Raw genomic sequence first — 13,877 nt, 5'->3', positions numbered from 1 at the left:
TAATTCCACTTAAAAAATGTGTCACCTCAGTTCCCAAACGTTTACTGAGTGTTGTTAAAAGGAAAGGCCATGTAACACAGTGGTAAAAAGGCCCCTGTGACAACTTTTTTGCAATGTGTTGCTGCCAATAAATTCCAAGTTAATGATTATTTGCAACAAAAAAAAAAAAATGTTTTCAGTGTGAACATTAAATATCTTGTCTTTGCAGTCTATTCAATTGAATATAAGTTGAAAAGGATTTGCAAATCATTGTATTGTGTTTTTATTTAACATTTACACAATGTGCCAACTTCTCTGGTTTTGGGTTTTGTAGAATCATTTACTGATTTATTAAATGGGTTTGACATCTCTGCATTAAGGAGTGGGACTGTCCAGGGCTAGCTGCGGCATGCTCAATCTTATCAGGTCTCATCATACTTCCCTCCCGATGAGGCAACAACTAACCCAGATCTACTGATTTGGACAGCGCTCACCTTGTGGTTTGGGACTTCCTCTCGCTGTGAGACCGGAGGTAAGAATGGAGACGCATCAGGTGACACGTCCTTGTCCCGTCTCTGGTCCAAACCTTCTTGCCAGGCCAGTGGTGTCTGGCCCGACTTGGACTTTCCTCTATCGGAAAGGTCCAGAGGACCGTCACATTGATCTTTGTGCTGAGCGTCCTTCTTGTCCTGGGTCTTAGCCGCGGGGCTTTGTCCCGCGTGCTCCGATGGGTTCTTCAAGCGGAACACCACGGTGGGTTCTTTGACGGCCCTGGGCCACTGATGCCCGTAGCCTGGCAGGCTGCCATTTTGGCTGTTCATGTTGGGGAAACCAGGGAGACTGGACTTGGGGTAAGGGTGCAGCACCATGCTGCCGCCCGCCATGGGCGCCCAGGTGGAAGATTCAGGGATAGCCCAGGGGAAGGTGCTCTTGATTGGCTGAGGACGACAGGGCACGGGGGCCTTGAGAGAATGTGGACTCAGGTCGGAGAGGGAGGTGGTCTTCAGAGGATGATGGTCCATGGTCTCCACGATGTGAGATCTAAGGAACATGGAGCATTTAAATGACATTTTTTTCTTCACATTTTAGAGCAGGGGTGTCAAACTCAAATACAGAGTGGGCCAAAATTTTAAACGGAACAAAGCTGCGGACCAAGGTTAAACAAATTAACCTTTTGATAAGGACCCAAACAAGTTTTGCAATAAATATTGAACAAGCAAGGCTTTTATGATTTTAGTGACATGCAAAATCCAGTTTCAAATAATAATAAATAATAATAATAATTAAAAAAATATCAATGGCATATCAAATAAAATTTAAATAAAAATGTTATGCCTTTTTTTCTAATTTGCAATCTTCTGAGGTATCAATTTTTTTCCACAGGCTAATAATGAATTTGAAAATAAAATAACAATAATGAATGAACCAAACATTCAAGCCTTGAAGTAGTAAGAGACAATGCATAAATAAAACGTTAATTATTGGTCAGTTTGCTGGAAGTTTCCCGGAAGAGTTAGTGTCGCAAGGGATTCTGGGTATTTGTTCTGTTGTGTTACAGTGCGGATGTTCACCCGAAATGTGTTTGTCATTCTTGTTTGGTGTGGGTTCACAGTGTGGCGCATATTTGTAACAGTGCTAAAGTTGTTTATACGGCCGCCCTCAGTGTGACCTGTATGGCTGTTGACCAAGTATGCATTGCATTCACTTGTGCGTGTGTGTGTGAGTAAAAGCCACAAATATTATGTGACACGCTGTTAGTATGGAGGAAAGCGGACGTGACGACAGGTTGTAGAGAACGCTAAAGGCAGTGCCTTAAATGCACACCCCCGATATATTGGCCAGGTGGAAATCGGTAGAAATTTGGGAAAATGGTTGCCCCGGGAGATTTTCGGGAGTGGCACTGAACTTCGGGAGTCTACCGGGAATACTAGGAGGGTTGGCAAGTATGAGTATTAGCGGTGAATGCGGTGTTACAGCGGCACCCTCGGGCCAGCTCTAATGCTAAATTGATATTGCCGCAAGGGCAAGATTTGGCCCGCGGGCCAGAGTTTGACACCTATGTTTTAGACATTTAGGGCTTGATCTGGAAAGTAAGCCTCAGATTCAAATGGATTCAATTAATGTTTGTCCTTAAAATTATCCACACAATACACTGTAAAAAAAATCATATTATTATGGTTAATTTACTCTAAACTCCTACTGTAATTTTTGTATTTTTTTCAAATAGGTTATAAAACTGTAGAATTGAAGACATTATCTGTAAATAAACAAGCCGCCTGTTATTTTAAGTAACATGCCAGTAACGACAAACTATGTACAGTATATTTCTATTTTCCACTTAGCACCAAGTTTCTGCATCCAGTGGCCCCCAGGTAAATTGAGTTAGAGACCCCTGATCTTAAAAATTCAGAAAAAATCTATAAAATAATGGTATTTTTCTGTGGAACTGCCAGCATTGTCACTTCATTAAAGGTGATTGATCGTAATAATATGGAAAAACTCTGTAGAATAAAGGTGTTTTTGTAGAACTGTTTGCATCGTCACTTTATTAAAGGTGGTTGATCTTAATAATTGAGTAAAAATCTGTAAAATTACGATATTTTTCCGCAAAACGTTTCATGAAAATGTCTGTAAATATAATGTTTTTTATCATTATTTGGTTTACAATGTTTTACTTTAATTTTATGGTTTTCGTATGGCAGCCGTAGCTGCCAGTAGATAACCGTTTTTTTACAGAATACCCCATAATGACAACGTGAACATTTTCTGCTTTTTAATTTAGCAAATTTACTAAAAATAATTTCTAATACTTGGCGCCGTCTTACAAGAAAAACAGCAAATCATCAAATATCTGAATTCAAAGTAAATACAATGAATATAAAGTTTTTTTCTTAACGGCATATAGGTCAGATTTTACCTGTATTTACAATAATGAAAATACTAGATAATATAGGTTTCTTCTTAATATTTGTAATAATATTGTTTTATTTTTAAACCAAACATATCAAATTAATAATTAGTAGGGGTGTGGGGAAAAATCGATTCGAATACGAATCGAATCGTTTATGTTGTGCGATTAGGAATCCATTCTAATTTTTAATAAATCGATTATTATTATTTTTTTTTAAATCAATCCAACAAACCACTACACAGCAATACCATAACAATGCAATCCAATTCCAAAACCAAACCTGACCCAGCAACACTCAGAACTGCAATAAACAGAGCAATTGAGGAGACACAAACACGACACAGAACAAACCAAAAGTATTTAACAAAAATTTATATCATCAGCAACAGTATCAATATTAGTTATAATTTCAGCATAGCAGTGATTAAAAATCCCTCATTGACATTAACATTAGACATTTATAACATTTTAAAAAAAGAACAATAGTGTCACAGTGGCTTACACTTGCATCGCATCTCATAAGCTTGACAACACACTTTGTCCAATGTTTTCACAAAGATGAAATAAGTCATATTTTTGGTTCGTTTAATAGTTAAAACAAATTTACATTATTGCAATCAGTTGATAAAACATTGTCCTTTACAATTATAAAAGCTTTTTACAAAAATATACTACTCTGCTTGCATGTCAGCAGACTGGGGTAAATCTTGCTGAAATCCTATGTATTTAATGAATACAGAATCCTTTTAAATCGGGAAAAAAATCGGTTTTGAATCGAGAATCGATATATTATCGAATCGTGACCCCAAGAATCGATATTGAATTGAATTGTGGGACACCCAAACATTCACAGCCCTAATAATTAGTATTTAAAACAATCATGATTTTTGTCACCTTGCGCCATCTTGGACGTATGCTAACGTCTCTGAATTTAGAATGCTAGCATTCGCATCTTAATGTTCAATGCTAGTTTTTTAGCTAATTTTGTATGTTTACACCTACAAACAGTAACTTTTTTTGTATTTCCTATGTTCCGGTCATCTGCTAGCACCCTAACGTTAGCAGCTAACATTTTATGCTAGGTTTTAAGTAAATGCTGTATGTTTTTACCTAAAAATCACATTTTTAAAAACTTGCCATCTCGGAAGTATGCTAACGTCTCTTATATTCGAATGATAGCACTTTACAAGATTGCTGCCGTGTCCCATTTTATCTTGTTGGGAATTTTCCGCGGATCCGCAGAATTCCGCCAATTTTGGCGCCGCCAAGGTCATTTATATAATATAATGCCAACGTGTGAAGGCACCAGATTGGCTAGCTCTACTATCAGCTGACGACATCAACCAATGACATTGCCCGTTATAGTCGTCTGCACGCGTCGTTTGGCGACAATATTTAGTCCCTGATCCTCAATTATTGTGAGCGTTTCTGAACTCGTATTCTGTTTATATTGGTTGTGTTTATCGGCGACTAATCTGGAAAGAAAACACAGTAGCTCTCAATTAACACGTTTCTTTATTGACAAAACAGTTTCAGACATGTTTAAGCTTATTCAAGATAGGAATGCTTCATTAGCGAAAGATATCGATAAGGGCGTGAGAAACAAGTGGAACTGGGCATGGCTCGATATATCTATCAAACTGAAGGTGAAGATTAAAGGGGAACATTATCAGCAGACCTATGTAAGCGTCAATATATACCTTGATGGTGCAGAAAAAAGACCATATATTTTTTTAACCGATTTCCGAATTCTAAATGGGTGAATTTTGGCGAATTAAACGCCTTTCTGTTCATCGCTCTGTGGCGATGACATTAGAACGTGACGTCACCAAGGTAATAGAACCGCCATTTTCATTTTCAACACATTACAAACACCGGGTCTCAGCTCTGTTATTTTCCGTTTTTTCGACTATTTTTTGGAACTTTGGAGACATCATGCCTTGTCGGTGTGTTGTCGGAGGGAGTAACAACACTAACAGGGAGGGATTCAAGTTGCACCACTGGCCCGAAGATGCGAAAGTGTCTGCCGCCAGACCCCCATTGAATGTGCCAGAGTGTCTCCACATTTTACCGGCGATGACAGACATGGCACAGAGATGTATGGATGACCTGCAGATGCATTTGCAACGATAAAGTCAACGAAATCACAAAGGTGAGTTTTGTTGATGTTAACTTATGTGCTAATCAGACATATTTGGTTGCGGCGTGACTGGCAGCTAATCGATGCTGACATGCTACGCTAATCAATGCTAACATGCTATTTATCGGCGGTGCTAAAGCAGACATGGCACAGAGATGTTTGAATAACCTGCAGATGCAATTGCAACTATAAAGTCAACAAATTCACAAAGGTGAGTTTTGTTGATGTTGACTGCCAGCTAATCGATGCTAACATGCTACGCTAATCGACGCTAACATGCTATTTACCGGCGGTGCTAAAGCAGACATGGCACAGAGATGTGTGGATAACTTGAAGATGCATTTGCAACTATATTACGTTTACTTCCACCCACATTTAATGCAAAAAAAACACTTACCAATCGACAGATTTAAGTTGCTCCAGTGTCACGAGATGCGAAAGTCCTGATCGTTTGGTCCGCACATTTTACCGGCGATGCTAACGCAGCTATTGGCCATGCTATGGCTATGAATAGCATCAATAGCTATTCGTTCAATAGCTTCAGTTTCTTCTTCAATACTTTCATAATCTAACCATCCGTTTTAATACATGCGTAATCTGTTAAATCGCTTAAATCGCTGAAATCAGAGTCTGAATCCGAGCTAATGTCGCTATATCTTGCTGTGCTATTCGCCATTGTTTGTTTACATTGGCAGCACTGTATGACGTCACAGGAAAATGGATAGTCGCATTGAAAATAGCGAAAATCAAGCACTTTAAAGCTTTTTTTAGGGATATTCCGGGACCGGTAAAATTTTGAATTTTTAAAAAAAAAATACAACAAACCACTGCGAACTGATTTTTATTGTTTTTAACCCTTTTGAAATTGTGATAATGTTCCCCTTTAACAACAATATAGTAGAAGCAGACAAACTGATCAGCGATTTCATTGCAAAGTGCGATGACCGGGACGTGCTCAGTGCTTATATTGCAAGGACATTGTGAGCTATGGATCTCGGGGAAAAGTGACACTCTTTAACCACGCGAAATCGGCAAGGCATCTAAGTAAAGTGAGTTTACGGAGAAGTAATTTTACACTGGGCTTCAAGCTGAAGTCAAACATCGTCACAAATGCAGCCTCAAATCAACTATCGGAGCTTCCCACCTCCGACTGGGCTCCTCTCACACCAATCTACGACAGACAAGTCCATTCAGAGGTACAATACACCATCTTATGTATTTCAACATTTTCATATTTTAAATTCTGTTTAATCCATTTGTAGGCCTATTTTTGTCTATAATCCAAAAGTGTGCAAGCATTTGACATATGTGTAAACTTGTATACATACATTTCATCACATCATACATCCATCCATCCATTTCATACCGCTTATTCCCTTTTGGGGTCGCGGGGGGCGCTGGCGCCTATCTCAGCTACAATCGGGCGGGAGGCGGGGTACACCCTGGACAAGTCGCCACCTCATCGCAGCACATCATACATTTTTATGAAAATATTTGCTAATAAATGTGACATTTTGGTCACATAGAAATATGTTGGATTTTGACTCAAAATAGCAGGAAATGCATCCTAAGCTGACATAGATTTCAGCTGATTTTGTTAATCTTCATTCCCATCCCTGTTTTTACAAGTATTTCAGCTAATTTTCTATGTTTACGCCTAAAAACAGTGCATTTTTATACTTGCCGCTATCTCTGAAAGACGCTAACTTGTCCTATGTCCTCATGTTGACGTTAGCATGCTAATGTTTTATGCAAATTTTCTCGACAAATGTGTAAGTTGAAATCTAAAAGTTGTGGTTTTTGGTGCTCGGCGCCATCTTGAAAACATAGTAACTGTTGTGATCCGATGGTCGGATCATCACCATATTGTTATTTTTGTTCCATTTTTATATCACTCTGCGGTTTGACATACTTAGTTCTTGTTTTGTTCGTTTCCATGGTCACTCATTAGTTTCAGCTGCTACTCTCTTTTCCAGCACACCTGTCTTTACTAATCACCACCTGTTTATAAGCCAGCGTTTTCTGTTCACTGATTGTCGGATCTTAGTTTGTTCACATACATCTGTTTATGACTTGTCTCTCACTCTCGTTTTTCGCTAGCTCTCACGCTAAGCTTTATTTTATTCCTAGCTTTCACGCTAGTTGTTTTGTGTTTCCTTTTGTGTGCCTTTGTGCTTCGGTTTGTTTGTCCTAGCTTTCCATGCTAGCGCTTTTATTTGCCTTTTCTATTTGTATCAGTGTTTTTGTTCATAGCTCCTTTTGTTTAATAAATCCCTTAGTTCTTACCTTTTTGCTGTGTTCTTGCTGACGCATCCACGGAGGACCGAATCCGGCATTACTGTTACACAAGCGTAACAGTAACGTCTCTTAAAATAACAAATTATTGTAAGCATACTAACGTTCAATGCTAGTTTATGAGCTAATTTTGTATGTTTATGCCTAAAGATCATAGATTTTCAAATTGGCGCCATCTTAGAAGTATGCTAACTCCTGTTATGTTAGCGCAATTATTATTATTAATATTGGTTTATTTGTAAACCAAACAAAACAAACGAATATTAAATATTTAAAATAAATGAAAATACTTGATGAATTGTTATCACTATTTAGCGTAGTTTCGTGTAAAATCATGACGATACAACTTACCTCCTGTCTCCTGCTGCGTTGTGTTCCGTCTTCCAGGACGGCGACGTGTAAGTGGAAAGTGAAATGGGCTTATGGAGAAAGAAAGAGATAAACAAAGGATTTATTTTTAACTATCCATCCATTTTATACCGCTAGTCCCTTTTGGAGTGCTGGAGCCTATCTCTGCTGCATTCGGGCGGAAGGTGGGGTACATCCTGGACAAGTCGCCACCTCATTGCATGGCCAACACAGATAGACAGAATATATATATATATATATATATATATATATATATATATATATATTTGTGTTTTTGTTCTAATAATTACTATTTAAAGCGGATAAGATCTTCTGCTAGCCATCTGTCTAATCCTTCTTTATCCTTTCATTTCTAAATCTTGCACAGTGGAGCCTCTGAAGTGTGATTATAACCATATAACCTGAAATGTGATCCAGTAAATCAGGACAGACATTCCTGTCCTGGCTGTTCAGTACAAAATGTCTATAGTCCCCTTTTTATGCCAAACACTAATGTCTACTACAGGGTGCTCATAAATTTCCTTTTCCATTTTCTCATGCACTCCAGATGATTGTTATTTTGTTTTATTTAGTTGGTAGGGATTGGTACCTTTCACATGGTACCGATTATTGGTATTTGTCAATCTTTACAGCTATTTTGTATGGTAATACATTTCAATTTGCTTAATAATAAAATGTATTGAACATTCAACAGTGATCTGATTATTGTGTTGAGTTATTAAATTGTGTTTCTGTGTACCATTTGCAAATATTGCAAAGACGTGAGGAAGGAAGTAGTCTTTGCCATTAAATAGACTGTGCCCGTCTTGTCTTTTGCTTGCTTCATATGGAAATGTAGCTTAATGTTTATGTTGAAACTGCAATGTAAAATTGCCTATGCTAAGCGGTAACATGTCTATGGCATATACAATGTAAATTACCATCAAGCTAGCACATTTTGGAAAATGTAGCCTTTTTCAAATAGTTTTTTTTATCAATCATGTTCGGAAATGTACTTTACCACCACCATGTGTGAATGTGGAATTAATAAATTATGAGTTTTAAGAGTTAACACACTTTGAATTACTAAAAAAGCGCTATATACATATAAATCAACTATTTATTTATTTATTTTTTTGTAAATGTAGTTATAATTTTTTTTATGTTGAAACCGCCATATAAAAAAATGCTCATGCTAATCGGTAAAATGTTTATGGTATAGACAATGTAAATTAGCATCGAGCTAGCGCATTTTGAAATAATAGAGCCTTTTTTAAAGAGCTTTCCATAGGCATGTTTGCTTTGTTGACATAAAAAATGTAGCTTAATTAATCAGGGGTTCTCAGTGTCACGCACTTTAAATTACTAAAAAAGAGCTTAATGCATTTAAATGCATTATTATCATTTTGTAACTGTAGTTATGTTTTTTTGGGTATGTTGAAAGTGCCATGTAAAATTGCTCATGCTAATCGGTAGCATGTCTATGGCATATACAATGTAAATTAGCATCAGAGTATTTTGTGTAGGAGCACAAAAGATAGGAATGATTCTTATTCATCCCGATTATAATTTAAATAATAAATTTTTTTTACATCGGAAAAAAAACAAAAAATCTGTCAGTACAATTTAAGTGCAAATAAAAATATAACTTTACAAATTTCCTCATAATTTTTGGGATACATAAGAATAATAAAAAAACACACATAAAAAAAACATTTCCATACAACTATGCAGTGCTCAAATAATTAAATTATAACTAAATTAATAATAAATTATATTATATAAATATATTTGTTAAATTAACATAATCTTATAGAAGGAGCTTTTCTCAATGCTATTTATTATTATTGAACCAAAAAACACATTTTATTTTACAAAATGTTTTTCTCGATTCAAATAACACACTTGAATTCGAAAATCGTGTTAAATTGAGGATCGGAATTGGATCGAATGGTTCGGCGCCCCAAAGATTCACACCCCTCTTAATAAAATATTAGGTTTCAACTTAGAGCTTCCACTGTACACTTTTGAAAATGAGAGAGAAAAAATTGATTATCCCTAATGGACGTCAATATTGAGATTCGGCTTTAGTGTGTAAATGTGAGTGTGAATGTTGTCCGTCCATCTGTTTTGGCCCTGCCATGAGATGGCGACTTGTCGAGGGTGTACCCCGCCTTCCGCCCCCACCACCCCAAAAGGGACAAGCGGTAGAAAATGGATGGATGGAATGAAAGTGAAACCTACAAAGTGGCTCTTGTTCATGGCTCGCAGCTGTCTGAACTCCGACTGATGCTCTGTTGTGGTGGAAAAAACACCAGCTGTCAATTTTGCAAAGCACAATACAAATCTGACTGGGTGCTTACCGTGTGTGTCTGTTTTCACCGCAACGTCGCCATCTGCTGGCTGATCGGGACGGGTGTAACCCGTCGCCACGGCGCTGAGCGCCACAGGCCCGGAGTTCGGCGAATGGCCGGGGGAGATGTTAGGTTTGGCCTCCGAGGGCGTGTTGCTGTACGGCGACAGGTTTAGGTCAGTGTTTCTTCATCGTCCGTTTGGGATGTAATACACTTTTCCGCCACTTGTGGCAATAAAGACAATAATAAACAAAGAGAAGAAGTCTGGAGATAAAAATCATACTCTTAAGCACAAAAATTATGACTAAAATGGTCTAGTTGTATTTTCATTTGAATATAATAATTTTATTGACAACTAATTTGACAAACATATATCATGATTATTATTATTATTATCATCATTATCAATATTATTATTATAATTTACTATCAATTTAGTTAGAATGTATTTAGTTTAGCACAACATAGTTTGTGAAATTGTGATAACTAATTTTAATGAATTTTAGTAAGTATTTAAATTTATTTTTTGAGTCTATATGATGATGTTTATTTTAAAAATATAGATATTATTTATCACTAATTCAGTTAGAATTTCGTAAATTTAGCACAAATTGTATGTAAATTTATATTTCATCAGTTTTTAATTAAACCCAAAACATGTGACTGATTGGTGAAGCTGTATTTTCATCTGATTATCCATCCATCCATTTTCTACCGCTTATTCCCTTTTGGGGTCGCGGGGGGCACTGGCGCCTATCTCAGCTACAATCGGGCGGAAAGCGGGGTACACCCTGGACAAGTCGCCACCTCATCACAGGGCCAACACAGATAGACAGACAACATTCACACTCACATCCACACACTAGGGCCAATTTTAGTGTTGCCAATCAACCTATCCCCAGGTGCATGTCATCTGAACATTAATTAGTTTATTTTAGAAACATATATCATGATTATTATTATTATTATTTAATATCAATTTAATTATTTTTTTTATTTATTTTAGTACAACATGAATGCAGAGATAGGCTGAGCCTATCTCAAAATGAGGCTCCAGCACCCTCCGCGACCCCAAAAGGGACAAGCGGTAGAAAAATGGATGGATGGATGGATTGTTTGTAAATTGTAATAAATAATTTTAATCAATTTTAGTAAGTATGTTAATTTTTTTTATCAGTTTTTACAGTCCATAATATTATGTTTATTTAAGAAACTGTGTTATCACTAATTTAGTTAGACTTTATCCATTTTAGCACTTCTTAATTTGATGTAAATGTATATATTTTATCAGGTTTCATTAATCCCAAAACATGTGACTAAATTAGTCAAGTTGTATTTTCATTTGCACATTAATTTTATTACAGTTTATTTCAGAAAAATACATCATGATTATCATTATTATTTATTATCAAGATAGTTAGAATTGATTTATTTTAGCACAAATAGTTTGTGAAATGTAATTAATAATTGTAATACATTTCTGTTATTGTATGTTCATCAGTATGATCAAAAGATTATATTTTTTAAGAAACATATATATATATAAACATATATAAACATATATGTATATATATATATATATATATATATATATATATATATATATATATATATATATATATATATATATTTATTATAAATGTAGTTATACTTTAATTATTTGAGCACTGTGTAATTGTATGTAAATGTATTTTTATACATTTATATGTATCCCAAAAATATGACTGAATTGGTCAATCTGTAACTTCATTTGTACTTCATTTGTATTGATAGTTTATTTCAGAAAAATACATCATGATTGTTATTATTATTTACTAGTAATTTAGTTAGAATGTATTTATTTTAGAACAACATACTTTGTAAATTGTAATAAATAATTTTAATACATTTTTTGTAAGTATTTACGTTTATTTTTCATGTGTTTTTTGAGTGTATAAAATTATGGTTATTTAAGAAACTATATTATTTATCACCAATTTAGTTAGAATGTATATATTTGAACAGTTTTTATTAATCCCTACACATGTGACTAAATTGGTCAAGCTGTTTTTTCATTTGCATATTAATTTTGTTGACAGCTTATTTCAGAAACACATATCATGATTATTATAATTATTCATCATCAATGTAGTTAGAATGTATTTATTTCAGCACAGTTTGTGAAAAGTAATTAATAATTGTAATACATTTTTGTAGATATTTTTTTCATTTATCATTAGTTTTTAGAGTCTACAAGATTATGTTTATTTAAGAAACATATATATTATCAGTTATCATTAATTTAGTTGGACTGTAATTATTTCAGCACTGCATAGTTGTATGAATTTTTGTTTTTATTATTTATTATTTTTATGTATCCAAAAAATTATGAATACATTTATAAAGTTGTATTTTCATTTGCACTTACATTGTATAAACAGTTTATTTCAGAAAAATATATCATAATTATTATTATCATATGTAATAAATTTGATTACATTTTTATAGCACACAAATTTGTAAATTGTAATACATATTTGTAATAAATTCTAATACATATGTACATTAATTTTTCATCAGTTCATAAGATTATTTTTATTTAAGGAACATATATATTATTATTAATTCAGTTAGAATTTACATATTTGAGCACTGCGTGATTGTGTGTAAATGTATTTTTCATCCGTTTTATGAATCCCCCAAATATATGACTCAATTGGTCAAGCTGTATTATCATCTGCATATACATTTTATTGACAGTTTATTTCATGATTATCATTATTATTATTATTTATAATTAATTTAATCAGAATGTATTTATTTTAGCACAGCATGGCTTATAAACTGTAATAAATATTTTTGTGAATTTTAATAAATATGTACATTTATTTTTCATCAGTTTTTAGAGTCTATATATTTGTTCAGCAAACATACATATTATTGTTTATTATTAATTTACGGAAGGACATTTATCTGTCATCAGGTTTTTTTAATTATCTTTTTGCAGTATATTTGATTAGTATTTTTTTTTTTTACAATAAGCCTGACTTAAGCCTTAAAAATAATACTTGTGATGAACACATGCTTTTGACAATATTGTACACTGTAAGTAGATGAGATATAATTGTTAAATATGATTCAAATCACAATTATTATTTTAGTGTTAGTATTTAATTGGGCCCTGAGCCATCCTGTAGTGGAAAAATTGGGCCCCGAGGTCAAAAAGGACATGTCATCACCATGTAATAATTACAATATTAATAATAATAACAATAATACATTTGATTCAGCGTGGCCTTTTTGTCAAAAGTTACAAAATATATGTTAAAAAATCTCATGACTCACTTAAGTGCTTCTCTTAAATTGATGATCTCGTCTCTCAGTCTCCTGTTTTCCTTTTTAAGGCTATTAATTTCTCCACCTACAACAAACACAGACATTGGAGGGTTAATGGGCAAAGCGGCAGACAACAAATGCAGCATCAGTCTTTTATAACCTCGGTCAGGACGTTATGTAACGCTTTATCTATCCCTTAGTTAGCAAAATAACAGTATCATCTGTTATAAGTACACCTGCGCATGACATTGTATCCCAATTAATGTCAAAGAAAACTAAACAAAAAGAAAGAAATATGGACCAACTTACAACAAAGAATAACTTTAACATTGTTTTTAGTCGGTAACAGAAAATATTTAAAATACATCAATTTGTCTAAAAAAATAATAATTAAAGCCTATTTTAAACTATACATTTTTTGATGAATTGAACCATTTGATACTGTCATTTTTTTTAAAATAAATATATATATATATATATATATATATATATATATATATATATATATATATATATATATATATATATATATATA

At 34.2% G+C, this 13,877-nt stretch overlaps 1 protein-coding gene across 3 annotated transcripts in view; it reads right to left on the bottom strand.

Moving 5' to 3' along the window:
• Nucleotides 1–13,877, bottom strand: part of rbbp8l (retinoblastoma binding protein 8-like) — a 64,040-nt gene that overhangs the window by 16,169 nt on the left and 33,994 nt on the right. For all 3 annotated transcript variants that reach the window (XM_061889700.1, XM_061889701.1, XM_061889702.1), the window contains 5 exons: nucleotides 13,352–13,427; nucleotides 10,037–10,182; nucleotides 9,918–9,967; nucleotides 7,677–7,744; nucleotides 474–1,020 (listed from right to left, as the gene is read on the bottom strand). In XM_061889700.1, coding sequence (XP_061745684.1) covers nucleotides 474–1,020; nucleotides 7,677–7,744; nucleotides 9,918–9,967; nucleotides 10,037–10,182; nucleotides 13,352–13,427 — 887 coding nt within the window. The remainder of the gene's footprint in view (nucleotides 1–473; nucleotides 1,021–7,676; nucleotides 7,745–9,917; nucleotides 9,968–10,036; nucleotides 10,183–13,351; nucleotides 13,428–13,877) is intronic.

This window comes from Nerophis ophidion, linkage group LG27 (genome assembly GCF_033978795.1).
Source record: "Nerophis ophidion isolate RoL-2023_Sa linkage group LG27, RoL_Noph_v1.0, whole genome shotgun sequence".
Classification (NCBI taxonomy): Eukaryota; Metazoa; Chordata; class Actinopteri; order Syngnathiformes; family Syngnathidae; genus Nerophis; species Nerophis ophidion.
The sequence above is the reverse complement of the archived record's forward strand: the minus strand, read 5'-3'. Positions and strand labels throughout refer to the sequence as shown.